General features: G+C 53.3%; 1 protein-coding gene across 6 annotated transcripts in view; it reads right to left on the reverse strand.

The window, feature by feature from the left end:
• CUX1 (cut like homeobox 1) overlaps positions 1–25,132 on the reverse strand; it is a 373,427-nt gene that overhangs the window by 27,515 nt on the left and 320,780 nt on the right. For 3 of the 6 annotated variants that reach the window (XM_049698863.1, XM_049698862.1, XM_049698861.1), the window contains exons 21-23: positions 13,879–14,181; positions 11,040–11,228; positions 4,650–4,914 (exon numbers count right to left, since the gene is read on the reverse strand). The exons of the other annotated variants lie outside the window; for them this stretch is intronic. In XM_049698863.1, coding sequence (XP_049554820.1) covers positions 4,650–4,914; positions 11,040–11,228; positions 13,879–14,181 — 757 coding nt within the window. The remainder of the gene's footprint in view (positions 1–4,649; positions 4,915–11,039; positions 11,229–13,878; positions 14,182–25,132) is intronic. 6 annotated transcript variants of the gene reach the window in all.

Consider the following 25,132-nt stretch of genomic DNA (forward strand, 5'->3'; position numbering starts at 1 on the left):
ATTGCTAGACGGCGCCCAAAGTGAAAATCTTCAGTGTCCCGCTCTGAGCCACGGGCCAGGCAGGGCCTCTGGTCAAGGCTGAGGCGGGATTCTGACAAATTATGTATTTCAACTAACTCCCTCCTCTAAAAGAAAACCAGGAAAGGGTCATTTCTGATCAAGCAGGAAGGAGACCAAATAACGTGCTCCAACGCACCAAGCATGTTTTAATCAAGCTGAGTTCAGCCTACGGTGGAAAGTGTGCTTCACTGTTTTGTGGGGTCTGGAGGAAACAGCTACACAAGGGCCCTGGCCTTCCCTGTTTTTTTTTTTTTTTGCGGTACGCGGGCCTCTCACTGTTGTGGCCTCTCCGGCTGCGGAGCACAGGCTCTGGACGCGCAGGCTCAGCGGCCATGGCTCACGGGCCCAGCCGCTCCGCGGCATGTGGGATCCTCCCGGACCGGGGCACGAACCCGCGTCCCCTGCATCGGCAGGCGGACTCCCAACCGCTGCGCCACCAGGGACGGCCTGGCCTTCCCTGTTTTGGAGCCTTTGTGACGTGATGAAAGGGCTGTTGTTAAGTCTGTTTTGTCTTGTGTTGGAATTTCTCTTCCCATCACTCTCACAGTACTGGGCTCAGTCAGAAGTCTCCCGAGGTGTTTCTTCCAAAGAGCTGAAAGAGCCTCTGATCGTGAGCCAACTGTTCGTGGAAAAGCATCTTCAGGGAAATGAGCACCAAGCCCAGTGTCCTGCAGAAACTGGGCCTGCAGAAAGCCCTGGGGTTAGGCATACACGAAGATATTTTATACGGTGCATATAACTCAATAAAGGTAACATTTTTTGAGAACCCACGATATGCCAGCTCCTGTGCTGGACGTAGGGAGGCTGGGGCCAGGGAGAATCCGGCTGTAGTTGAGTCCAGTATATCAGAACTCTGGTCATGGATATCTGCTACATAGTTTTTTGCTCCACGCATAGGGTGAGCTCTGACCCTTGTCCTGAAGATGATTCCTGAGCCAGAGCTACCCGGGTGAGATCCTGAAGCCCCCCGGAAGTTCCCAGGGTTAACGGAAGACTTTTCTCCTTCCCGTGGGTGACCTTGGGAGCCCGTGAAGTGGCAGCTCCCATAAACGGGTTCCTGGGCACTTTGCTGGGAGGGCGAACCTGCTCTTTACTGGCTTTTAAGCCCTTTGGCAGCCAGAAATGCCCGTTGGCATGAACACCCAATCCCATTCCACCCTGGTTACGGAGGTGGGAGGCTAGCCGGGCAGCTGAGGTTTGGTCCCATCCAGGCCACAGGCCCACCCTGGACTAACTCTGAGTCTCAGGGGCAGCCTGGCCCGGCTTGGGGAACAGGCCTTTTGGAACCAGGCAAAACCTGGGTTTGAAATCTGGCTTGTCACTCCCTAGCCGGGCAACTTGGGCAAGTTCCTTAACCTTTATGAGCTTCAGTTTCCTTAGCAGAAAAATATGGAGAATAGTGTCTTCCCTGCAGAGATGTTGCAATTAAATATTGATGTATACTACAGGACACAAAGCAGACCAAAAAAAAAAAAAAAAAAAAAAAAAAAAGTAAAAGAAAAAAAAAAGGAACTATTCTTCTGTTCTTACCATCTAGCTGCCTTTTCAACGACAAAGTCCCCGTTGTAAGCACTGAGGCTGAGACAGAAGGGCTGAGGGAGGAAAGGGACAACTTCATGCCCAGGGCCTGGGATCCAGGCTGCCACCCTCACTGGCTCGGCTAACGTGTATAATAACCTTTCTCTGTGAAACGGGGCTGGCAGCGAGCGCTGAATCCGACTGCTGATCAGAGGAAGTGATGAGATAACATCTACAAAGCTCTTGGCCTGGTGCCTGGCACATGTTATATGCTCAGCAGATACGAGACGTCATCCTTCTTAGCCTAGATTTGTCTCCATGTCCCCGAGGAGGATTATCTTCTGGTCTAGAAAGATCAGGTCCCAGAAACAAATCTGCTTTTCAGACACACGTCATGCAAGGCTGACAGGACGCCATGGCTTTTAGGGCTTGGAAGAGTTTCTTCTAATGGACCTGTTCTTCTGCAGGAGACCAGGTGTCCTGTGCTGTGTTGCTCTGAAATTCCTGGGTAAATGGTCACCCTAGAGTACTTCTAAGTTCCTTAGGGTGAAAGGATAAGAGGAAGTAAAGTTTTATTTTACTTTTTGATGGGGGCAAAAACCGACCCCAAACATTACGAAGGGTCCCAGTGGCGCAGTAAAGAGTAAGTCAACTTCTGATTAACTGCTGTGGAAAGAACCTAAGAAACTGCCCTCTCGCTTAGGAATTAGAACGCCTTCAGCGCATGTGTGCGCTCGTCCTTGTGTGAAGCTCTGAGGGATGTACCAGGTAAGCTGGTCTAGTCTAAGCATTTAAGCGGAAGAGCTAAAGCCACGGAGAGAGTGCTCGCTCAGCTGGAATCTCTGCTCTGCACTCTTCCTTTGGGTGACCTTAGGCAAGGGACTGCAATTCTTTGGGCTTTATGCCAGTTCTGAATGACCTGGTGTCGCTTCTCATCCAGCCTATTTTGTGGCTTATAAAATTCTTCTCCAGTTCAGTTCTTCTTTCGAGACTCTGCCGTATCATACCTCTTCCAGGATATTCCATCCAGATCTCTGCAGGTGAAACTCACCTCTGCCCTCGGTTATGCCACTTGACTTCCCAGCCTGCTTTGTTGTGGCGTACGTTTGACAGAAAGCATTTATTGCGCACCCATCTACTCTAGGTCCGGACCTGAGCTCATGGCTAGCTTTTGAGGTTCTACTGCTATTCTTCCCATCTCCCCCTTCTCTCTTTATAGCTGAACTTGCTTAAATGCTCAAGCGAGGCATCTCCACAATGACCAGCTGGCATTACTGTGGTGGTCAGGAGGCCAGCTGGGAAACGTGGAGAGCGCGTGCCCTGGCCAGGAGGCAGCGACTGCCACTCGACTGAGGCCTGTAGGGGGATCTGGAAAAAAAAAAAAAAGGTGGCCCCAGCAGGGCCAGGGGCAATGGCTTTGGAGATGTTTTGTGCGACTGGTAGCACCTTTACCCAGATACTCAGCCATCTACGGCTCCCGGCACCCCTGTCCAGGGTTACGATTGTTGCATTAAAATGGACATAACTCGCAGAAGACTCAAAAGTACACGTTCAAACGCACCTTTGTGTCTAGAAAGTGAAAGGACACCTGGCAAGGAGAGGCTCGGGTGAGCTTCTGCCCACGTTTCCATTCACTAGCCTTCACGGCACTTTAGTTTACTACTTTGGAGGTTTCCTTCCGTGCAGAGGGTGCTCTCCGTTATTGTAACTGCTGACCTTACTCTGCCTCTGTTTTCATCTGATTGGTAAGTTTAGGATGATAAGCTAGCCGTGCTCAGCTCATGTACTTTGTCTTCTTGGGAGCCAGCCTACACACGGGGAGGCCTGCGGGGGCCAGTGGGGCCGTGACGGATAAACTGGCCTGGTTTTCAGGGTCAGGGAGCAAGGCTGTTTGGCTCTCACACTAAGCTACATCTGCTAACGTGGCCTTCATCAGCAATAAAGGTATTATTTTGGCTCCCATCTAATAGTTAAAAATTTTCCAATTTGTTCAGAACCTGGGAACAATTGTGCCCTGTCAGAAGCTCCAGCAGAGCCTATCCGATGAGGCAGGCCCCAGTCTGAGACACAACTCCTCCCTCTAGCCCCTGACTGTCTGTGATCTTCTGTACCTGCCACTTACTCCAGGTGACGGACCATGAGGGCTCCGCCTGCACTGGTTATACATGTGTACTTGTCACCTTGGTATAACCAGGAGCACCTACCCCAGTTCTGCTGAGCCCTAGGGAAAATGATGTTTTGATGGGAACTAGCGATCGAGATGGCCGCATACAAGGCATTAAACAGGCAGGAATTTCCATCAGGCCACTGAGAATTCTTGGTTTCTAGCAGTAGGGAGTCTTGGTTTTAGCGGTGATCGCCAATTCATTATCTGTCAGTGGATCTCCATTACCTAATCCAAACATTTTACCCAGTCCTTTGTTCTAGAGGAGAGCACTGGGCCCTTCCCTCCTCAGGTAAGTTATTTAACCCCTCTGCGCTTTATGTTTTCATCTATAAAACGTGGAAAAAACTATATCTCTTACACAGTTGTGAGGATCAAGTGATACAGTGCTGGTTACAACACATAGCTCAGTGTCTGTAGACCTAGTAGATGCTCAATAAATCTTCATTAACTCATGACTTTCCCAGAAGAAAGGGTCTTACACTACCTAATTGATTTAATTACAAAACTAATCAAACCAATTTGGAAAACAATACTGTAAAAGACCCTGAGAAAGCGTTAAAAAAATCACCAAATACACGGTCACTACTGTGGAACCATGAATGACTACACTCTCCCTTTTTAAATGATAGCCCTGAGAGATTTTTGTTCTGGTCTCTAACCAGATGACCCTACGTCTTTGGGGTTTAAAACGCCAATACGAATAAGAAGCCAATTAACTGACCAAACACCAAGTGATCAGTCCCCGGCACGTCGTCCCCGTGCACGGTGATCAGCCAGCGTCTGCAGTACCCGACGGCCTCTTCCCGAGGGCTGAACGCGCGTCCTCTAAGCTGTAGCTGACTTACTGGGTGAACGCGCGTCCTCTAAGCTGTAGCTGACTTACTGGGTGAGAGCAGGGCCGTACCTGTAATTGTGGAACCAGTTGATGACGGTGCTGGTTTTCAAGTTGAGCTGGGTGGCGAGCTCCTCGATGGTTTTTGGTGACGGGTATGGCTTTTGCTGATACGCTCGTTTCAGAGCTTCCTTCTCCTCGGGAGCCAGCACCACTCGGGGTTTCTTCAGCTGGTGCTGGGGCTGGGGGCTGGCGCCCTGGCTGTAGTCGATGCCAGTGGAGGGGGGCTCGCAGGGCTGGCTGTCGCTGACCGAGCTGTGCCGCCGCTTCATGTAGGCTGAGGGAGGGAGAGGAGGCAGACTGAGGGGCAGGCCCAGCGGGGAGACCCGCCCCGGCCCCGGCCCGCCACTGCGCGGTACGCCCTCCGCCCTCCGCCCTCCACTCCCAGACATTGCCGTGTGGACTGTGGCAGCTCCCTGCTCTTCTGAGAGCATCTCGAAACACCTGGGCTAGAACCATTCTGAAACCGAACACACACTCATCGAGGACCTGCTCTGTCGTGACGTGAGGTCCCCGTCTGTCCCTGCATGACCCATGGTTTAGTGGGGACACAGAGGAGTACACAGATAGGTGACCCCAGTCAGGTGTGATAAGGGAGGCAAGCGTGGGCGTGGAGGTGGGCGCTGAGGGAGAGTACTCAGCTCAGCCTGGGGAGGGGGCCGGGGAGGCTTCCTGGGAGACATGGTGATTATAAACTGAATCTTGAAGGACAAAGGGATTAACTAGAAAAACTAGGCAGCGAAGTGAAGATGGTAGGAGGCTGCTCCAGAAAGCGGGAATGGTGTGTGCAAAGACACACACAGAGGCACGAAACAGCACGGTCAAAGTGTGTTGTGTGTGTGTGTGTGTGTGTGTGTGTGTGTGTGTGCGCGCGCGCGCGCGCGCACGTGCATGCCCATGGGGTGTGGGGTGCGGTGGAGTTGTTGGACCTAAAGGTGGAGAGATGGGCGGCCAGGGTAGGCCACAAGTTTGGACATTACCTAGAAAGCAGTGGGAAGAGACGAAAAGATTTTAACGAGGGGAATGATGTGATCAGCTCTCTGTTTCTGAAAGGCTGCCTTGGCGACAGCTCGGAGGGTGGAGTGGGAAGGACTGGAAGGAAGGAGCCCAGTCGGGAGGAAAGAAGAAGAAAGATTTGCACCAAGGCAGTGGTGATGGGGCCGGAGAAAAGCAGGCAGATGGTGGAGCTGTGAGGGGTGGGACTGACAGGACGTGGTGGCTGACTCGGCGAGGGACCAGAGTGAGCGGCGCTGAGGACGGCCCCCTGGGCTCAGGTGTGGGAGGTGAGGTGCGTGCTGGTGTCACTGGGCTGGGTATCACAGAAGGAGCAGATTAAAGGGAGAAGATGATGGTTCGTCTTGGAAACGTGGAGTTTGAGGGGTCTCTGGGTCACCCACGTCGAGATGTTCTGTAGGCAGTTGGAAAGACGGGTGTTAAGCTCAGAAGAATGGTCCGGGCTAGAGAGAGGAACTTGAAACCACTAGAACAGAACCTGTAGTTAAGTCAGCGACCTTGATGAAAAAGAGCAAGGCCGAGAATGGAATCCTGGGAAAGCCCCACATGCAGAGGGTACCCCAGGAAGCAGGAGCCGTGAAGGATACAGAGACGGGAGGCAAACCAGGAGACAGCAGTGTGAGGAAGGGATGAGTGAGCAGTGAGGGTCCCTGTGTCAGTGCTGCAGAAAGGAAGGTCCAACAAGCACCCAGGATGTCCTGGGTGCTTAGACATTAGGAGGTGACTGGAGGCCTCGGTGAGCAGATACAGCGGAGCTGTGGGAGCAGAAGCCAGACTGCAGTGGACTTAATAGTGAACAGGAGGTGAGAAAGTGGAGGTAGTGGGCAGGAGTTACTATTCTAAGAAGCCTAACTGTAAAAGAAAAGTGAGAGGCAGGATGGCTTCTAGAAGGGAAGTCCCAGGTCGAGGGTGGCCCTTTAAAGATGAGAGAGAGCTGATGTTTCCAAGCTGATGGGGGAGAAGACAGAGAGAGCTGGGGCTACAGGTGAGGGAGGAGACGGCCACCGGAGGTGCATGAGGTGGGTCCTGAATACAGGAGCAGGAGCGGGGGACATACAGACACATTTATAGGGACTGAGGTGGGGAGAGTTGACAGCCTTGGTTTTCTTTATGAAGTAGGAAGGCAGGAGGAGAGGTGATCTGAAGAGATGGAAATGGAGTCTTGAGACAGGTCGGTGAGAAACGGTGGTGGGGATGGAGGGGGTGATGGCGGGGGTGGGGAGAAGCACAGAGGACCCTACTGAAACCGGAGATACAAATCTGAGGCGGCACCGACCCGCGTAGGTCCCAGACGCCAAGGAGGTTGGGTGAAGAAGACGGGCAGGGCGCTAAGTCAAGGCTGGGATTTGCAGGGGGATGAGGAATGAAAAGGTGTGCGATAGAGTATCGTGGCCAGAGAGTACCAAAGTGGGGATCAGGGCGGGGGGTGGTGTTCTGGGGAAGGAGAGAAGGGCAGCAGAGGGCAAGCTGCTGGGGGAAAGCCTGGGAGGGGATATCCAGGCTCTGGAGGCCATCTGGGGTCAGGTGGGATGAACGGAGAAACGTGGAAAGGTGGACGGACAGCGGAATGTGGTCAGTGACGGGGCACCTGAACTCAGGCTTCGAGAGGTAGAGTAGTTGTGGGCGAGGATGCAATTTGGGGAATCAGGGGTTGAGGAGGTCAAAGAACTTGAGGCCTGGGTGCTGCACAGGTCAGATGGGTCTTAAAATTCCCCTGGATGAGGCAGGACATGGGCGTGGAGGGAGGCGCTGATCCAGGGGCCACAGTCTTGAGAAAACGTAGACAGGGAGCAGGAGGTCGGCGGATGGAGGTGGGAAGGGCCTTCGAGAAAACCTGCTGGACCGAGCTTGGAGGAGGCTCCTAACCCAGGAGTGGAGGAGCGGCCAGAGCAGGGCTCAGAGGTCAGGAAATGAGTGGCCTGGAGGGCAGAGCGGCTGGCGCGAGGGGAGGACGTGTGCTGTTCACGTGTCTCTTTACTGTGGAATAAGGGTTAGGAGCGGTGGGCAGCGGGCTGAGACGAGGCTCAGGGACTCAGGGGCGACTGTCACCTGGGGATGTGCTGAGTGGGCTGCGAGGGAAATGGGGGGTGACTCCCGGGAGATAGTTGCTCTACCAGTGCTACGTGTGCTTCGTCTGCTCCTTTCTGTTGTTACGTGTCGTTAATCACCAGCTACGCTTCAACTTAAAAACCATTTGGACTTCTTGAGCAAACGAATAATCCATAGAGGTCATTCTAGTGAACTAATCTGGAATACGGTCTGAAAATTCCTTAAAACTTCTTACAACTGATGAAAGTTGAGAAACAGTGCTATTTAACTCCAACGGCACGGAGTAATAAGAGCAGTATGTGTCAGCAGGGGCAGACATTGGTCATCTAGTTCTCACAGTTACCCTACGGGAGACAGACCGGTATCATTCCTACTTACAGGCGGAAAAACTGAAGCCTAAGAGGTTCAGTGATTCACCTGAGGTCACGCGGCTAGTGAGTGACAGAACTGAGGTTGACCTAAGTCTGTTCTGGGAAGCACTGCCTGCCCTGTGCGGCCAGATGGTGGCCAGCCCCGCTCCCCGCCTCCGCCCTGCCCCGCCACGGCACGGGAGCGGGGCCCGGGGCTGTGTCCACGGGAGCCGAGGGAAGTCAGGGAGACACACTTCAGCAGCACTGACATGTGGGTCTCAAATGTCACAGAAGACTATCAGGGTCCACCTGTAGCCTCCGGGGAGGGGAGCCCAGCCCCCGAGCTAGCCGAGGCTGCGTGTGTGTGTCTCCACGTACTTGGAACTGTGTGAACAGGTAGGTTCAGGGCTATCTCGTGAAGGGAACAGAAAGCAGAGGGCGGACTAGGGTAGAGAAAGAGATTTACAAGAACGAAAGAAAGGAGAACAATAAAAGATTTGCGCTAAAGGGAGAAGCAGCAAAAGCTTTACGGAAGAGGAGGAAGTGCAGCAGACGTGGGAATCCTACAGTCTGCATTGCCTGCTGCGGAATTTTTAACGTAGGCTAGACTGGGGGGCAAAGCTTATTTTCATCTATTTTAAAGGGATACAAATTATTTTAATAACTCTCATTTAGCGAGCGCTTATATGTGCTGGTTGTTATACTAGGTACATTCTAATCCTTACAACCGGAAAAAGCATTACGTCCATTTTACAGATGCAGCAACTTAGGCTAGGGAGTTACTTAACATGCCAATTTATGATTAGAACTCAGACAGAATTGAGAAGATGATCTTCTCCCCCTAAAATGAATGTGGTGAAGAGTCAAGAGGCTACAAAGAAGAGCCTGGTCTGTCCAGCCAGCCCCCTCGCGTTGGGCGGGTGACCGACCGATCGTCTATGGAGATCACAGGAAGTGCTGTGCCCTGGGCCACCCGCTGTTGTGTCTGAGGGGTCAGATGCCTTGGCCTCCCGCGGGGGCTGGTTATGAGCATCCCTACCAGTGAGAGTTGACAGGGGGCCTGCAGCTGCTCAGGGACTTTGGGATGTGAGGGGGGGCCTGGGCCCCAGTGAGACAGTAACTCTTCTGTGACACAAGATGGCGCCCAGAGCCTGTGCAGGAGGGAGTGGAGGCCTAGGAAGCCCCCAGAGATCTATCTGTGGAGGCTGAGGTCCTTTCCTGCTGGCCCAGGAGAAGCACAGCAGGGAGTGGTCCGGCCAGGGCCCGAGCACAGGAGGCGGCTTCGGGAGGGATGCCTTCTGACAGAGCAGCAGCTCCAGAGCCGCTTGGGGCTCTTGTTGAAAGTGTGATGCACGTACTGGGTTCACGATACCATTCTCTCTGCTTATGTCTGAAATTTCCCATGATAAAAAGTCAAAAAGTGTTGCGTGTGTGTGTGTGTGTGTGTGTGTGTGTGTGTGTGTGTGTGTGAGAGACGTGGCACCAGGCCTCTGGAGCCTGCAGCACTGCCAGCAGCTGCCTGGAGCTGCCCACGGCTGCGGCCTGTGTCAGAGCCTTGGTCTGCAGCCTGAGGGCGGGCAGGGCAGGAGGCCCCCGGAGGGCCCCGGCTGGCGTGGCAGCCGCTGCCTGGGCACGTGGTCCCGGCGTGGCAGGCACTCGGCCCAGGGCAGCAGAACACATGCATATCTGAGAGCACTGGCTGTGAAGCCTAACAGCCCACATTTAGATTCCTGCTTAGGCCAGCTTGAAGTCAGGTAAGTTTCGTGATGCCAGAGCCTCGTTTTCCCTGGATAATAACATCTCTACCGGATGGAGTTTTGTGGGCTGAGTGAAGTCTCAGCACAGTGTCTGCAAATAGGAGGCACTCTGAAACTAGAAGTCTCTAGAGCAGAGACTCTCCCTCCCCCTAGGAGCCCAGCCCGCTCCCCGGTTGGGTGAGGACGGTGGTGCCCAGCTGGAGGTGAGCAGCACACGCCCCTGGTGAACTCAGAGGGTACGAGCCTGGGCTCCACCCGCCCCCGGCTCAGGCGCGCTGGCCGTGGGGCCGCGCACAGTCACGCGGGTGGTTGTGATGCCCGCTCTTTGGTGAGGTCCCCTGCAGAAGCTGAGGAAGGGGGGCGGTCACAGCTTCCTACGGCCAGACCAGCAGCTGCTGCCCACTCTTCCACATCTAAGGGATTCAGCAGCCACCAGGTGAGCTCGCAGCATTAAAGGCGACCCAGGACTGTCCCCTCCAAGGGGAGGACTCAATGACGAGGGGCGGCACGTGCAGTGCAAACCAGGACACGGAGCAGGTGTCACTTCCTGCCACCGAGGAAATCCCTCAGGGTTTCTCCTGTGTCGTAACCTGCAGCAGAACGCTGCTCAGCATTTGAGAGGGCTCAGGGTGCGTCTGGAGAAGAGAGCTGCTCTTAGCTCTCTAGGAGGTCGTATCCTCTACAGCCCCAGAGACTATAACGTAACGGCAAGAGAGAGGTCTGTCCTGGCAGGAATTTGCTCTGCTGTTCTCCGGGCTGGGTGACCTCCAAGGAGGCGGCTAACTTCTCTGAACCAGAGACTTCTTATTTACAAATGCATTTTTCAACCACCTCTTTGTGGAAGCCCTGCCATGTGGTACTCGTGCGATGAAGTGTTTTAATACCCCACCCATCCAACAAAACAAAAGACAACAAAGGAGCCACCACCAAGTGGCCTTATTCTCCTGAAGAAGAAAAAGGTACACTGGTCGCCAGGGTGACTGAGGAATGATCACAGCCCCCCCCAGGGCTAAATGCCTTTGGGCTCAGGCTGCTGGGCAGAAAAAGCCACAAATCTTCCCAGTCCTTTTCGGTCCTCATCGGTGGATGACCGTCAGAAGATCCTTCACCCTGCCTTACAGTCCCTTGGGCATGGATCAGTGTGCCTCCTCAGCTCGGTGTGAAGGCTTTAAAAGCAACAGCGCGTTTATAAATGAGAAAGCGATTGGCTGGGGCAGGCGGCAGGGAGTTACCTTTCTTTTCCATCCGTTTCATGTCCATCAGCTTCTCCACGTTGTTGGGGTCGTTCAGCCACAGCTGCATCCGGACAAAGGGCTCCCGCCCCTTCAGACTGAGCTTGTGCCAGGGCTTTGGGCGAGCCAGGAGGTCGGAGACGGAGCCTTGGGTGAGCCCTAGGATGGTCTCCCCAAACAAGCGCTGACCTAGAGAGAGAACGCAACCAAGAGTGATGTCACTGCCGAGACCCAGAGATCTGGCGGAAGAAGCATGTGTCAGGTTAAAATCAGAAATGGGGGTTCGAGACCCACAGTCTGATCAGCTGGGTCCTGGCTTAGAGTGAGCACTTTGTAGAAGCACTTCCTCAACCAGACTGGTACCAGACTCCACTGGTGATGGAGTCAGTATTACTCTTTCGTTCTAGCTACACACAAGGTTTCTCTCAAAAAAGCCTCTGGGCTTCGGATGAACCGAGGCCTGGAGGACACCTGCGGCTTTTATCAGAGGTGGTTAATCCCAAATCCGAGCTCGGGAAGTTGAGCAGCTCATGGGGAGACCTTCCTTTTACAGCCTCAAACCACAGGGCCGTCTGCACTGGCTCCCTTCACGATTAGTGAGGTTACCAGGTCCTGCTGAGAAAACAGGCCACTTGACCCAAGGTCACAGCAGGAAAGAGAAGAAGAAAGAGCTCCTCAGCTTTATTTTCCTGAAAAGCAGGCCATTTCCAACTCTAAAGTCTGTGCCCGCAGTTCAAGCAGCCCGCTCCCCAGGCTGATCAGAGGCTATTGCGCTCTGGAGAGCACAGCGCCGTTAGGTCTGCAATGTTCGTCGGAGGCTTAGAAAGAAAATTTCTCTTCTCTGAGAGCCATTCAGCTGCCAGTGAACAGGGGCCACCACTTTTTTTTTTTTTTTTTTTTTTTTTTTTTTGCGGTACGCGGGCCTCTCACTGTCGTGGCCTCTCCCGTTGCGGAGCACAGGCTCCGGACGCGCAGGCTCAGCGGCCACGGCTCACGGGCCCAGCCGCTCCGCGGCATGTGGGATCTTCCCGGACCGGGTCACGAACCCGTGTCCCCCGCATCGGCAGGTGGACTCTCAACCACTGCGCCACCAGGGAAGCCCCCACCACTTTTAAAGGTACGCACGAGAACCAGGCACAACCTGAAGGCCTGGACGGGAGGACTTAAATGAACAGGACTGCTAGTGGAAGTGGAGACCGGGATCAGAGGCCAGTGTCTGGTACCATAAAGCCTATGGATCACGACACCGGCTCTGCCTCTTAGTGCAGGGGGACCGTGGACGACCGGCTTGTTCCCCCCGCGGCTCACGTCCTCCATCTGTGAGAGGGAAACACCCCCAGCTGCGCTCACAGCAGTTACAAGAGCACTGCCTCGTAAGAAGCGGGACTCTAAGCAAAAGTTTACTGTATGGAAAGCTTTGGATTTGAGAAGTGAAGTTTTTCTGATATCAGTCATTTTAACTGAGATACACATTTACTGATTTTGGTAAACCTGTGGTCTCTCTGCTTTTTACACTCTCAGTTTAACCTATAAACACATCCTAGGTCCTTACCATTTTGTCGTTGCGGTAGTTTCCAACAAACTTCACCTAATTCTAACCTGGCAAGTGAATCTCATTTCATTCCAAGGAGCTTGTTATGTTCAGGAAAGCGATATATATGAACAGCTAGTTACTATTTGCTTGACCCACCCAGTTGCATGGGGCGGGGGGCGGAAATCAAGAGATTATTCTTAGAAAATTATCTGTATTACTTTTAGAGGTTTCACAGCAGTGGCTCTCAATCATTTTTGAGTCCCAGACATATTTGAGAGCCTGAAGAAAGCTACTGGCCCTCACCCTTTAAAATGTGTGCACAGGGCTTCCCTGGTGGCACAGTGGTTGGGAGTCCGCCTGTCGATGCAGGGGACACGGGTTTGTGCCCCGCTCCGGGAAGATCCCACATGCCGCGGAGCGGCTGGGCCCGTGAGCCATGGCTGCTGAGCCTGTGCGTTCGGAGCCTGTGCTCCGCAACGGGAGAGGCCACAACAGTGAGAGGCCCGCGTACCGCAAAAAAAAAAAAAAATGTGTGCACACACACACATCCTGCTATGACTTTAAGAGACTAACCCATGAACACCCCCAAGATCCCAGGTCAAAGGTTAAGAGGATGACTGAGTCTTGACCAAGCTGCCTAACTCATCTGTAACTTGGCCCCCTTTGTGGCTATTACTCCTCTCACACACCCTGGGAGTGGAGGCATCTTCTTTCCCGGAGAAGCCAAGACCAGCTGAGCAACCGTGAAGATGCCTCTCATCTCCAAATCCAGGGTGACGCTGCGATGCAGCCTCTTCTGCTCAAAGAGGAGGAGGTCATGTCCCTGGTGTGAAAAGTTTCACCCCTCAGATCACAGATTTGCCTTCACAGCAAACCTGAACCCTGCCTGTCGGGCTCTCCCGTGATGCCATTCAGATGCTCCTGGGCTTAGCTGATTCTGCCCTGCCCTGCACAACCCCCACCCCCTCCCCCAGGATTCAGAGCTCCACCGGGCACGCCCCCATCGGTGGTCAGAGTGTATGGCCTGAGTTGGCTCCGGCCGGCATGCTTGTCTTCCAAGAGGTCCTGGTTGGGGTGCAGGGGTGGGGCGGGGCTGGGCTGGGACTGACCTTAGACCTCTAACACCCTCATGAACCCTTATTGCTCACAACTGTAGGACGTTTTAGGTTCTTACAGGCAGCCTGTGAATGTTTAAACCCTCTGGCTGGCTCAGCCTGAGGCCCCCCTTCCACTCTCTCCTCCTGATGACTCCCGACAAGAGACGACCTGCCACCTCCTGACCCGGCAGCGGGGGAGGGAACCTACCCAGGTTGTTGTCGGTCAGCACCTCCTTGACCCGCTTGGTTATGCCGTAGGTGTCCAGCTCTGGAGACATGGCCACCAGCTCTTGAATGCTGAGAGCCGAGTGTCCGGAGAGAGGCAGTGGCGTGGTGGGCTGGGAGTCTGAAGCGGGCGGGTCGCTGGGTTCCGGAGGTTTGCCGTCCTTACTTGTTTCAATGGGGGGACAGGGCTGCTGGACCAGTTCCGTCAAACTCTTCACTGACTCGCTAGAGCTCATCGGTGATTCGGGTGCAGGGCTGCAGCTGGCAGAGGTCTTTGGCGTGCTTTCTGTAATCAAAGCACACAGAAAACCGAGGCTGAAAACAGCTGCCTTTCACCATGTGCGTCTACTTTCCTGATCTAGGAATTACTAATTAAACGTCTGTTTAAGAAGGAGACAGCATGGCGGTCTATGGATTTAAATGAATTGTTTCTTAGTTTTTTGGCTGAGAATTAACCTTTCATTTTCTGTATTAAAAAATAAAAAACAGCAACAGAAGAAGAACTAGGGTTTAAAGAGAAGGTCTGAAGGCTCAATAAAGGGCATTCTGTTAAAAAATACGTCCTATTAGTCACGTGCTATCACTGTCATGATTTCTTCCGATGGAACCCCTTAATTCTATAATTCAGAAGTACCTTGGCTAGATTATAATTTGCATACTTATTTTGTCCGTAATTGCCAGCACAAAATAAATAGACACAGTATTTTAAATGAGGGCTGCCTACGATGCGTGGTCACCACAGCGATGAAGACCCTTGAAGATGAGACGTAAGTCCTCGGCCGCCTAGTGCTGAGCTGGGACCCCAGGTCGGTTCTCACTGTGATCCCGGAGGGCTCCATGGCGCCCTACCTGGAGGGAACCGATGGAAGAGGAGTGCCCACCCTGCTCTCTGCCAGAGCCCAGGACGTGCTTCTGAAAGCCTAGCTCTCTGTCTATGCCATGCTGTCACCAACACCGGAAGAGACGGGGCCAGCGTGGGCAGTCAGGTCTCCATGCTCTCCTTTCGTAAGAAGGAGCTGTCTTGTTGCAGGTGCCCGGCAGGGAGTGCCACCGTGCTCTGTTGCTGAGTGGTCCCTTCGGGCCTCTCTGTTAGCATTACCCGTAAAACCTGACATCCGTTCTAGTTTTGGGATGCCTGGAATAAGGGCTTTTGCCATTTCCTAATTTCCAAATATAGAGAAAATGCAAAGTGACCTAGCACTGCGGTCCTACCTGCCTTTGGCCCAGAGTCTGGGTTCAGTCTCTGCCCCCACTCCCCGCTCCCACCAGGCACGGCACACGGGGAGATCCCACAGCACCCTGTGTGAGGGGCCAGGCCGGGCGCTGTCACAGGGCTCTACAGCTCCAGAGAGATGACAGCTCATGAGGCCGGGCCACGCACTGAGTGTGAGCACACGTGGGCGCCCCCCCACCCCCAATACCCGCGACCTGACTAAAGAAAATGTAAAACTAAGGAGCAACTGAATTGTAACTGATCGTATAACTGGAGGGTCCTTCGATGGACATATGATATCCAGGAGGACAACCTATTCTCATCTCAAGAGGATGGAAACTGTATTCCAGATACAAGGGATATTTTGTATAAATACCTAGAAAGAGAAAATCCCCAATAAAACAACTGCAATTCAACCGATAAACCCATCTGTCGCCCTAAACCAGGACAGAGTTCCACCATCACATAACGCTGTGTCCTCAACCTGGAAAATCAGGTTAAAAATAAACCCCCCCCAAAAAACACTGGTTTGTGAAGCTGTGAAAGAGACAGACGTAAACAGCAGAAATGGTCCATATAAATCCTAAGGCAAGCTGAATCCTACAAATCGGATTTCTCCTCTCGGCTCACCTCCAGGTCATCGTACAACTGGATATAAAACCCAGCAAACGTTATTTTTGAATCTGAAGCAGCAATGGAATTGCACTGTGAACTTGCCCTGAGTCACCCAGGCGAGGGACCAATTTGGCAGATCATTTATCTTGCTCACTGTATACTGTCAAGGATGGCATGAATTCCCCACATGATAAACAGATTTCTTCTCAGGTTTGTGTCCTTTAACCCACAGCAAGGTCAGAATCATGGCTGCCTGGAGAACATACCGGCCGGCACTGCTGCCCGAGCACCACCCGTTTTGTTCTGGGCACCGGCGCAGGCGGGCGCCCTGAATAGCTCGAGTGGAGGCATGTTTCTTTCTTCCAGGCATCCTCAGCAAGACACTCGCACGCATTTTTGCCAGGAAAACCCTCTGAGAGAATCCACCAGAGGTGCTCGCCACACGTTACTCGTGTCCCTCTGTGCTCCCAACCGTGACTGCAGACAAAGGTAACCCCCCCCCCCCAACCGAGATCAACACCCCACTGGGCCTGGGAACGTACTGGGTGGCTGGTATCTGCACCTCCACCCTGAGTCTGTGTCTAAACCGTACTGGCTGAGTGACAATTGTTCACCAACAGACACAGGTGCACACAGGTGCCACCGTGGTCTCAGGTCACCGAGAGCAGAATCGGGCCCACGTTTCTGGGGCGGCCTCGCTGGACACACCACGAATCCACAGGCTCGGAACATCATATTGGAAAGTAATTCAATTCTCTAGAAAGCTACTTCCAGTAAGCACCACAAAACCAGACCCATCAACCAGCTCCCATCGACCCCTGGGGAGGGGACTGGGCCCCTCGATGCCAGGAGGACAGGTGCCCGTATGATTCACCATCTTGACAGAGCGAGAAACATGGTCAACAGAGAAGAAGAAATATTTTCTTTTCCGAAAATTAGCAAATGGAGCCCTCTGATTAAAACAAGACTTGTTGAAAGAACAAGGCTCTGTGCTCTTCCGTGTAACTAAAAATAATTTAAACAAGAAAAAAAGGAGGAGCCCTGGGCTTGGCACTAAGGCACTGAGCCTGGGGACGGGGGCTGCCTCTACCAGCTGGCAGTGCTAACTTGAATAGGATTCCTAACTTCCTGCAACATCCCGGTTTCCTCATCTGAAAAATGCAGACAGGGTTGTAACGAGGAATGAACCTGCCACGTGGTCAGCGCTAAGGAAACCTGATTTCGATGTTAAAAGAAAAAAGAGTAGTTACTAAATTGAACATATTTGTCTATATAAAGGCCCCCTGGGACTTCCCTGGTGGCACAGTGGTTAAGAATCTGCCTGCCAATGCAGGGGACACGGGTTCAAGCCCTGGTCCCGGAAGACCCCACGTGCCGCGGAGCAACTAAGCCCGTGGGCCACAACTACTGAGCCTGCGCTCTAGAGCCCGCGTGCCACAACTACTGAAGCCCACGTGCCTAGAGCCCGTGCTCTGCAACAAAGAGAAGCCACGGCAATGAGAAGCCCACGCACCACAACGAAGAGTAGCCCCCGCTCGCCACAACTAGAGAAAGCCCGCGTGCAGCAACGAAGACCCAACGCAGCCAAAAAAAAAAAAAAGGTCTCCCCTGCACGTAGTGTAAATCTCATGATTTATTGCTGTTTCTTCCATAGTTCCTGGCGCACGACTGAGATGCGGGTGATAGACTCAACAGCTACATCTTGTGTGATACCATTTAGATGACATTCTGGAGAAGGTAAAACTACAGGGACAGAAAACAGAGCTAGTTTTGGAAATCTAGATCTAGATTTGGAAAACAGATCTAGTTTAGGAAAACATCCCTAGTGTTGCTAGGGATGAAGGGAAGGAGTTGCCTACAAAGGGGCACGAGGGAATTTTGGGAGGCTGATGGAATTACTCTATATCTTGATTACTGAAATGCACAGAACGCTTCTATGCGGGCAGAGTAAATTTTACTGTATGTGAATTACGTGTCATTATCAACTTACTTAGGACAAAAGCGCCAGCAGGAAGAACGAGTGAAGATGCATTATTCCATACTTCTTTCACTCATTCCCTAAGTGTGTGGAGTCAGGCCAGTGGGAATACGGCAGTGAACGCAGCACACAGCAGGGGGGTGGGGACGCTGATGTGGCCTGGGGATCAGAGACCTCCTGGGAGGGTGACATTTCAGGGGGACTTCAGGCATGAACAGGAATTAGCCAGCTAAGTTGGGAGGAGTAGCAGTGACAAGGAAGGGAGATAGATTGTTCCAGACACCTGGTGGGTTTCAGTCATCAATAAAATTGAGTGTAGCAAGAATATGAGGCAAAGAGAGGTGGTCCCCAGGGGCTGGGTTGTGCAGGGCCTTTGAATTGGTTAAGGTGTCTGTTTTAATTTTGGGGCAGTCGGGAGCCAGGGCACGTTCATACGATATACCACGTGCTATAAACAGTGGCAAGAGGGTCAGGACTACAGCCACGTGGACCAGCATGAAAGCGTAACGGTGAGCCCACAAAGCAAGGCGCAGAACGAAACAGGTGACAACATTGGTGCACAGGCCGAAAGCCTGCACGCGCTATGTGCTGTGTGTGGCAGTTAGACCCGTAGTGCGGGTATAAAATCACGTCCAGGAAAGATAAAGTGCACATTCAGGACGGACGGTAGCTGACTTCTAGGAGGAATGAGACTAGGGAGAGGCTGATGTTTTATTTCTTAAAAATACAGGATTGGGCTTCCCTGGTGGCGCAGTGGTTGAGAGTCCGCCTGCCGATGCAGGGGACGCGGGTTCGTGCCCCGGTCCGGGAAGATCCCACATGCCGCGGAGCGGCTGGGCCCGTGAGCCATGGTCGCTGAGCCTGTGCGTCCGGAGCCTGTGCTCCGCAGCGGGAGAGGCCACAACACTGAGAGGCCCGCGTACGGCAAAAACAAAAAACAAAAAACAAAAACAGGATTGAATAATGACCAATTCAGTTTAGCCCTTTAGTTAGGGCTAAAGTTGGGTGATCAGCATTCGCTGGGTTATTCTGTAATTTCATGTGTGAAATATTATAGGCCTAACGTCAAAGAGTAAGAAAGTAAACAAGTTCACTGTTGCTTCAGTACGGAGAATGAACTTGCAGACAGCACAGCTGGGGCCAGGAGGTCGTCGGGGACAGCGGATGGTGGCTGAGGAGGGCAGGCAGTGGGGTGGGGAGAAGTATGTAGGTTCAGGAGGGATTTAGGAGATCGCGTCAACACGACTGGGGGCTGGGTGGATGTAGGGAGAGGGCTGAGCAAGAGGGGGTGTGTCCCACGTTGCGGCCTGGGCTATGGGGTGTGTGGGGTGCCGTTCTGAGAGGGGATGCACTGCAGCAGGAGCATCCTGGGGTGAGGGGAAGACGATGTTAAGAAACCTTACTCTTGGGGCTTCCCTGGTGGCGCAGTGGTTAAGAACCCGCCTGCCAATGCAGGGGACACGGGTTCGATCCCTGGTCCGGGAAGATCCCACGTGCGAGGAGCAACTAAGCCCGTGCGCCACAACTACTGAGCCCGTGCACCTAGAGCCCATGCTCCGCAACAAGAGAAGCCACCGCAGTGAATGAGAGGCCCGTGCACCGCAATGAAGAGTAACACCCGCTCGCCGCAACTAGAGAAAGCCCGCACTCAGCAATGAAGACCCAACGCAGCCAATAATAAATAAAATAAATAAATAAATAAAAGAAACCCTATCCTATGACCTGTTGTAACAGCAGCTAGTGCTCAAGCAAACGTTTCTTGCACACTCACTGTGCACAGGCACTGCTGAGGCACGTATCCACGTGCCCGGACCTCAAACATGCGACGGTGAGGCCCTCAAAGCCAACCCACCTGTAGGATGAGGGCAGGGAACTGAAGCACCTTTACAACCTCGCCTGAACGCAGCCGCGGGCTGAGGGCATTTACACGCTGGTTCATTCGATCCTCACGATAGTCCCGTGGTGGAAATATAAACCCCGCGCTCCAGGCGAGGAAACCGAGGCTCCGACGGGCATCGTGACTTGGCCCAGGCCACTTGGGTGGAGTGAGGATCTGACCAGCTCAGGAGTGGAAAGCCCCCACCGGCCAGTCACTGCGGTATCACAACAGCCTGCCTCTGCCTTCATTCATTCATTCACTCACCCAAGCAAACTCTTTTAGAGCACCTGCTCTGTGTCGTCCACTCTGCTCAGCAGTGGGGATAAGACAAAATTTTTTGTTTTGCTTTATTTTGTTTTACTTTTGGCTGTGCCTCATGGTTTGTGGGATCTTAGTTCCCCGACCAGGAACTGAACCAGGGGCCGCATCCTAACCACTGGACCACCGGGGAAATCCCCAAGGATAAGAGAAATTAGAGACCTTGCTCTCAAAGAGTCTGCAGCCTGCGGGACTGGGGCAACTGAAAATGCACGATTCGCTTTAAGAGCCCAGCTACACAGACCATCTAGCCAATTCTGATGGCGATAGTAAGGTGTTACATTTAAAAAGTGATCTGTGTGGATGAATTTTGGGGGGAAGCCTTCGAATCTTGCAGGAGAGTAGCCCGGTTAGTAAGACACAGATAGTGACTCAAGGCCCTCTGAAATACACAGAGCTTTCAGGAACTATAAAAGGATTACGAAAAATATTATATTCCAAAAACAGCAGGCAAACAACAGCTGCCTTAGGTTTTCATAGAAGCCAAGTGAAAATCCACGCCCGCCGTCATTTCCAACTGAAAATCCACGCCCGCCGTAACTTCCAACTGAAAATCCACGCCCGCCGTGACTTCCAACTGAAAATCCACGCCCGCCATGATTTTCAGAGACAAATCTCTCTGCAGATTACCCAATCCTCTGTTTAAATCTCCATACCCAGCCCTCTATCTGCAGTAATAATATAACCCCAATTCCATTTAGTGTTCATTTGAGCAGTCAGGATAAAGTCATTTCTTATTATCTCCCCACTGTGTAAAAAACAGCTTGAAGGTAGGAAGTCAGTAAGCATTTTCACCAAAAAGTAATTATTGTAAGTGACATTTTTACTGCTGGCATGCCATAAGGCGCACTGCGCGTTCAGAAGGACAAGTTGCTGAAACAAAATGACAGGGTACTCTGTGACATTCTGACAAGAACCCAAACATTATTTAACTGGCGGCTGGTCTGATGCACCGCTTTTCATTATGTCCATAGTTTAGGCTTTGAGCCCGCGCCAAGCCAGGAAATTCCAAGCGACTCCACAGACTGTCAAGTATGGAAGATGGGAGAGAGAAGGAGAAGTCTGGGGGAGCAGTGGGGTCACGGCCTGGCGCATGGAAACACGACTGAGGGAGGGAGGAAGAGGGGTCCCGGGGAGGCAGAGGGCGGAGACGGAGCCCGAGGGGAGACGGGAGCCTCGGCGCTGCGGGCGGCACGGCCGTGCAAGGACCTACGGAAGGTTCTGGAGTGGCCGGTGCTGGCGTCCTCGGCCCAGCGGGAGCCTGGCGGCCTGGAGGGACCCTGCCCGGCTTGGGGGGCCTCGGCAGGAGGACAGCTCAGAGGCCACCGCAGGGTGACCGCCCGCCCGGGGCGCTTAACAGCCGAGTTCAGATGTGGAGATCGTGGAGCGGACACAGAACCCAAGCCGAAACACAGGGACGTGCTCACGGCTCACGCGGCTCCTGTCTGAAGAGAGCCCCCACCCCCCCGCCCGCCACCTGAGGGTTCATGGCCGCCGGGCCTCTTTAGAAATAACGAGCTTCTCTGTGTCGAAAGGGAACGGCTGCCTAATTTGCCCGCCTGGGTTTTAGCCCACATGGTGACGTCAGACCCTCTCTCTAACATCCCCGAGCACCAAACCTTTCCTGGGGGGCGGCGGGGGGGGGCTCCCTGCCTCCGAGTCTCCGAGCAGATGCTCGTCACCCATCGGGACCCCCATCCTATTTCTCCAGCCACATATCTCCGTTAGGCACAGCCAACATAAAAACGTGGAGTTTTCGATTGGCATTGGCATATACACACTGCTACATATAAAGCAGGTAGCTAGTAAGGACTAGCGCTGTAGAGCACAGGGAACTCTACTCAATGCTCTGTAACGGCCTATACGGGAAAAGAATCTAAAACAGAGCGGCTGTAATGTATACGTATAACTGATTCAGTTTGCTGTACACCTGAAACTAACACAACGTTGCAACTCAACTACACTCCAATAAAAATCCAAGAAACCCCGTAAAACACGGAGCATTTTGCTTTTGCGTATGTGTGGTCTTTGGACTGATTAGCAGAGGCTTGAAAGAAAATACGTGGAGACGTTCATAGACGTCTCGGAGACACGCAGGACCTTTCACACCCCTCCCGCCACGCCACTGCATGCTTGCTATGGAGAAGGAACAGAAGTAACCTAACAACACACTAAGGCACGTCGGAGCGCGTGATGTGGCCCCACTACAGGACAGCCTGCTTTCCAAGGGCCTGCGCCTGACGCCGGTGCGGGGGTAACGGGGGGTCTCGGGCCCCATCCCCAAGGGCCCGGGCGGGTCTCCCCCTAGCCCGGGGAAAGCCGGATCCCAAAGAGGCGGCATCACACACTGGCGCCCACCCCTCCCACGGCCAGGCCCGGCCCGCCCTCCTTGCTGGCCCCGGGCTGGCAATACTCTTTGGCCCTCAGTCAGCCTGGGCATTGCCTTAAGTCACTGAAAATCCCAGCAAACCTACCAAATCACTCACTCTTTGTTTCAATAGTAAAAAGGAGACAGTAGGTGCTGGTGTATGCGTGTGAACATTTAAAAAAGTCTGCCTAAGGAACTCTTATAGTGACTTAAAAGCCACAACAGTTTACTTATCAACAACGAAAACCCGTTTAATAAAAGCAAGGTTTGTATTTAACTTGTGCCAGCTTACATCCCCGAGCTTGGCTTCCAAGCCACTTGAAGAGAGGGCCTGTGCCCTTCACTCACTAAGGGAAACTTCTAAGTGCCAGGCGGGGTGCTAGGAGGTGGGGCACAGTGGTGACCCAGGCAGACATCACTAAGCAGCTGGCTGTCACAAAGACCTAGGAGGGGGACGTCCAGGGGGTGATGGCAGCTCACAGCGCTGTGACACTGAAGCTGAGGCTGGGGAGGAGGGAACAAGAAAGAGACAGAGGTGGCGGGGGGCGGGGGTGGTGGTGGTGGTGGTGGTGGTGCGGCGGGCAGGGTCACACACTGAGAAGGCGGGACTTTAACCCAGGGAAGGGGCTGCAGGAGGGCAGGGCCCAAGCCCACGTGCGAGCTGGAGGGACGGTTCTGGAGGTTTGGGAAACAGAAACTGCGTGAGTGTGAGCGTGTGAGTGTGAGCGTGAGTGTGTGTGCGAGAGAGAGAGGGGGGGGGGGCAGGGTAAGAGGGAGGGGGATCGAGGTGAGCTGCCCGGGCCCTGGCTCAGGGGACCACGGGGATGGCGGTGCTTTCACAGTTCCGGGGAGAAAAGGCTGAGCTCCATTTTGGTTGCGTTTCACCGGAGGGGACGACGAACCCGTGGCGGGAAGTCGGCGCTCGAGGGAGGGAGGAGGCGGAAGGGCCGTCCTTGGCAGGTCGCCTCTGTCCTGGCGCAGCACGGGGGGCAGAGGGTGAGGCTGTGATTCTCGAGTCTGTCGGGGCCCCTTCCGTCAGGCACCGCCTTGTGCCACCTGCGCTTCCCTCACTCTTGGGGTGCTTTCTCACCCTCCTCTTTTCTCCCTGAACCGAACCAGGAAAGCACATGGCCGGGAAGGATCTCAGCACCTGGGGAAGCTGCCCAGGTGACGGGGTCCTGAGCCCAGGAGCGCTCACCCGAGGGCTGGGCGCTGCCGGGCACTCGGGACTGTACATTTGCTGCCCCTCAGGCTTCCATGATTTTTCTTGTGTAACTTTTACGGGCTCTCAAGGAAATACGCATGTGCAAAGCAGAGTTTGGGAATGTTGAAAATTAAAAACCTTCCTTAAGTTACAATTCAACTTTGGTAGTGAACTCCCAGGCTGGCGAGGCTGCGGGGACCACCCTGGTGACACCGCTGGGCCGGCCTCAGGAGCAGTGCTCCCCCTGTTCCTAGCTTTTCTGCATATCCATACTGCTTTAGAAATAACGCTTTCAAATTACCTTCAATAACCTTATTACCGAACCAGCTGTGTGTATGAACACTTATCAGTGCGTCCCTGTGCATTAAGAGAAAATGTATGTCATACAAACAGTCTAAATATATATTACTGAGATGAGTAAAAACAAACTCTCTAGTTAAATGGCTCTGCTGTAATCAAAGATTAAGCACTGTGTGTGCGTGCGCGCGCACCCGTGTGCGTGTGTTTTCTTCCTCCAGGGTTCCTTTCTGGCTTTGGGCAGGCCGGCCCATCCTTCACCGGTAGCGATTCTCTCTGGCAGGCAGCTCATACCGCCATTCTGACGGTGGCGTTCATCTCCCCAGATTTCTAAGGCTTGGAGGAGCTAAGAGGCGGTTTTCAATAGTGTTTTACTTCTGAGCCTTTTAGGCCTGCAGCTCAGCAACTTTCCTTCCCTCCAGGCACCTGGTGGACAGCAGGCTTGCAAGTGCCCATCTGCGCAGAGGTTCCAGCATTGGCCCCAAGAGCAGCCCGTCCCCTCTCGATAACCCTGCCAGGCAGCCCGGCATGCAGGTGATGTCTGGCCTGTGATGGGATGTTCCTTAGAGAATCCTTCGCTGACTGAATAGCTGGTGTGGTGGGCTGCTGCTTCCCGGCTTCCCAACAACACGCAGGTTGAGTGCACTGATCTGGCCCTACACGGGCCCCAGGCCATGCCGAGCAGAACCAAGTGACATTTTCGTTGTATGTGATGGTATCAGAAAAACCTATTAAGGGGACTTCCCCAGTGGCGCAGTGGTTAAGAATCCACCTGCCAATGCAGGGAACACGGGTTTGAGCCCTGGTCCGGGAAGACCCCACGTGCCGCGGAGCAACTAAGCCCGTGCGCCGTGACTACTGAGCCTGCGCTTTAGAGCCCGCGAGCCACAACCACTGAGCCCGCGAGCCACAACTACTGAAGCCCGCGCACCTAGAGCCCGTGCTCTGCACCAAGAGAAGCCACCACAACGAGAAACCTGTGCACCGCGATGAAGAGTAGCCCCCGCTCGCTGCAACTAGAGAAAGCCCGCGCACGGCAACGAAGACCCAACGCAGCCAAAACCAAATAAATAAAATAAATTTATAAAAAAAAAAAAAAAGAACGAAAAGCCATTAAGGTACATTATTTTACACATCCTCCTAATCTCTCCATACTGCTTTACTTAATTTGTGATGAAATTGTTGAGAAAGGGTACTTAATGTACGACAGTCAGTAAAAGTAATTTATCATCTTCCCGCTCCAGTGCTCACGTTATCAGCGAACTCATTTTCTGCATTCATCATGCAATCAGCCTATTATTTGCATATTAATCAGGCAGTGGACCATGAAAGAACTGCATCCCAGCCAAATGCTGCACTATCTCA

This window comes from Orcinus orca, chromosome 16, assembly GCF_937001465.1.
Source record: "Orcinus orca chromosome 16, mOrcOrc1.1, whole genome shotgun sequence".
Lineage (NCBI taxonomy): Eukaryota > Metazoa > Chordata > Mammalia > Artiodactyla > Delphinidae > Orcinus > Orcinus orca.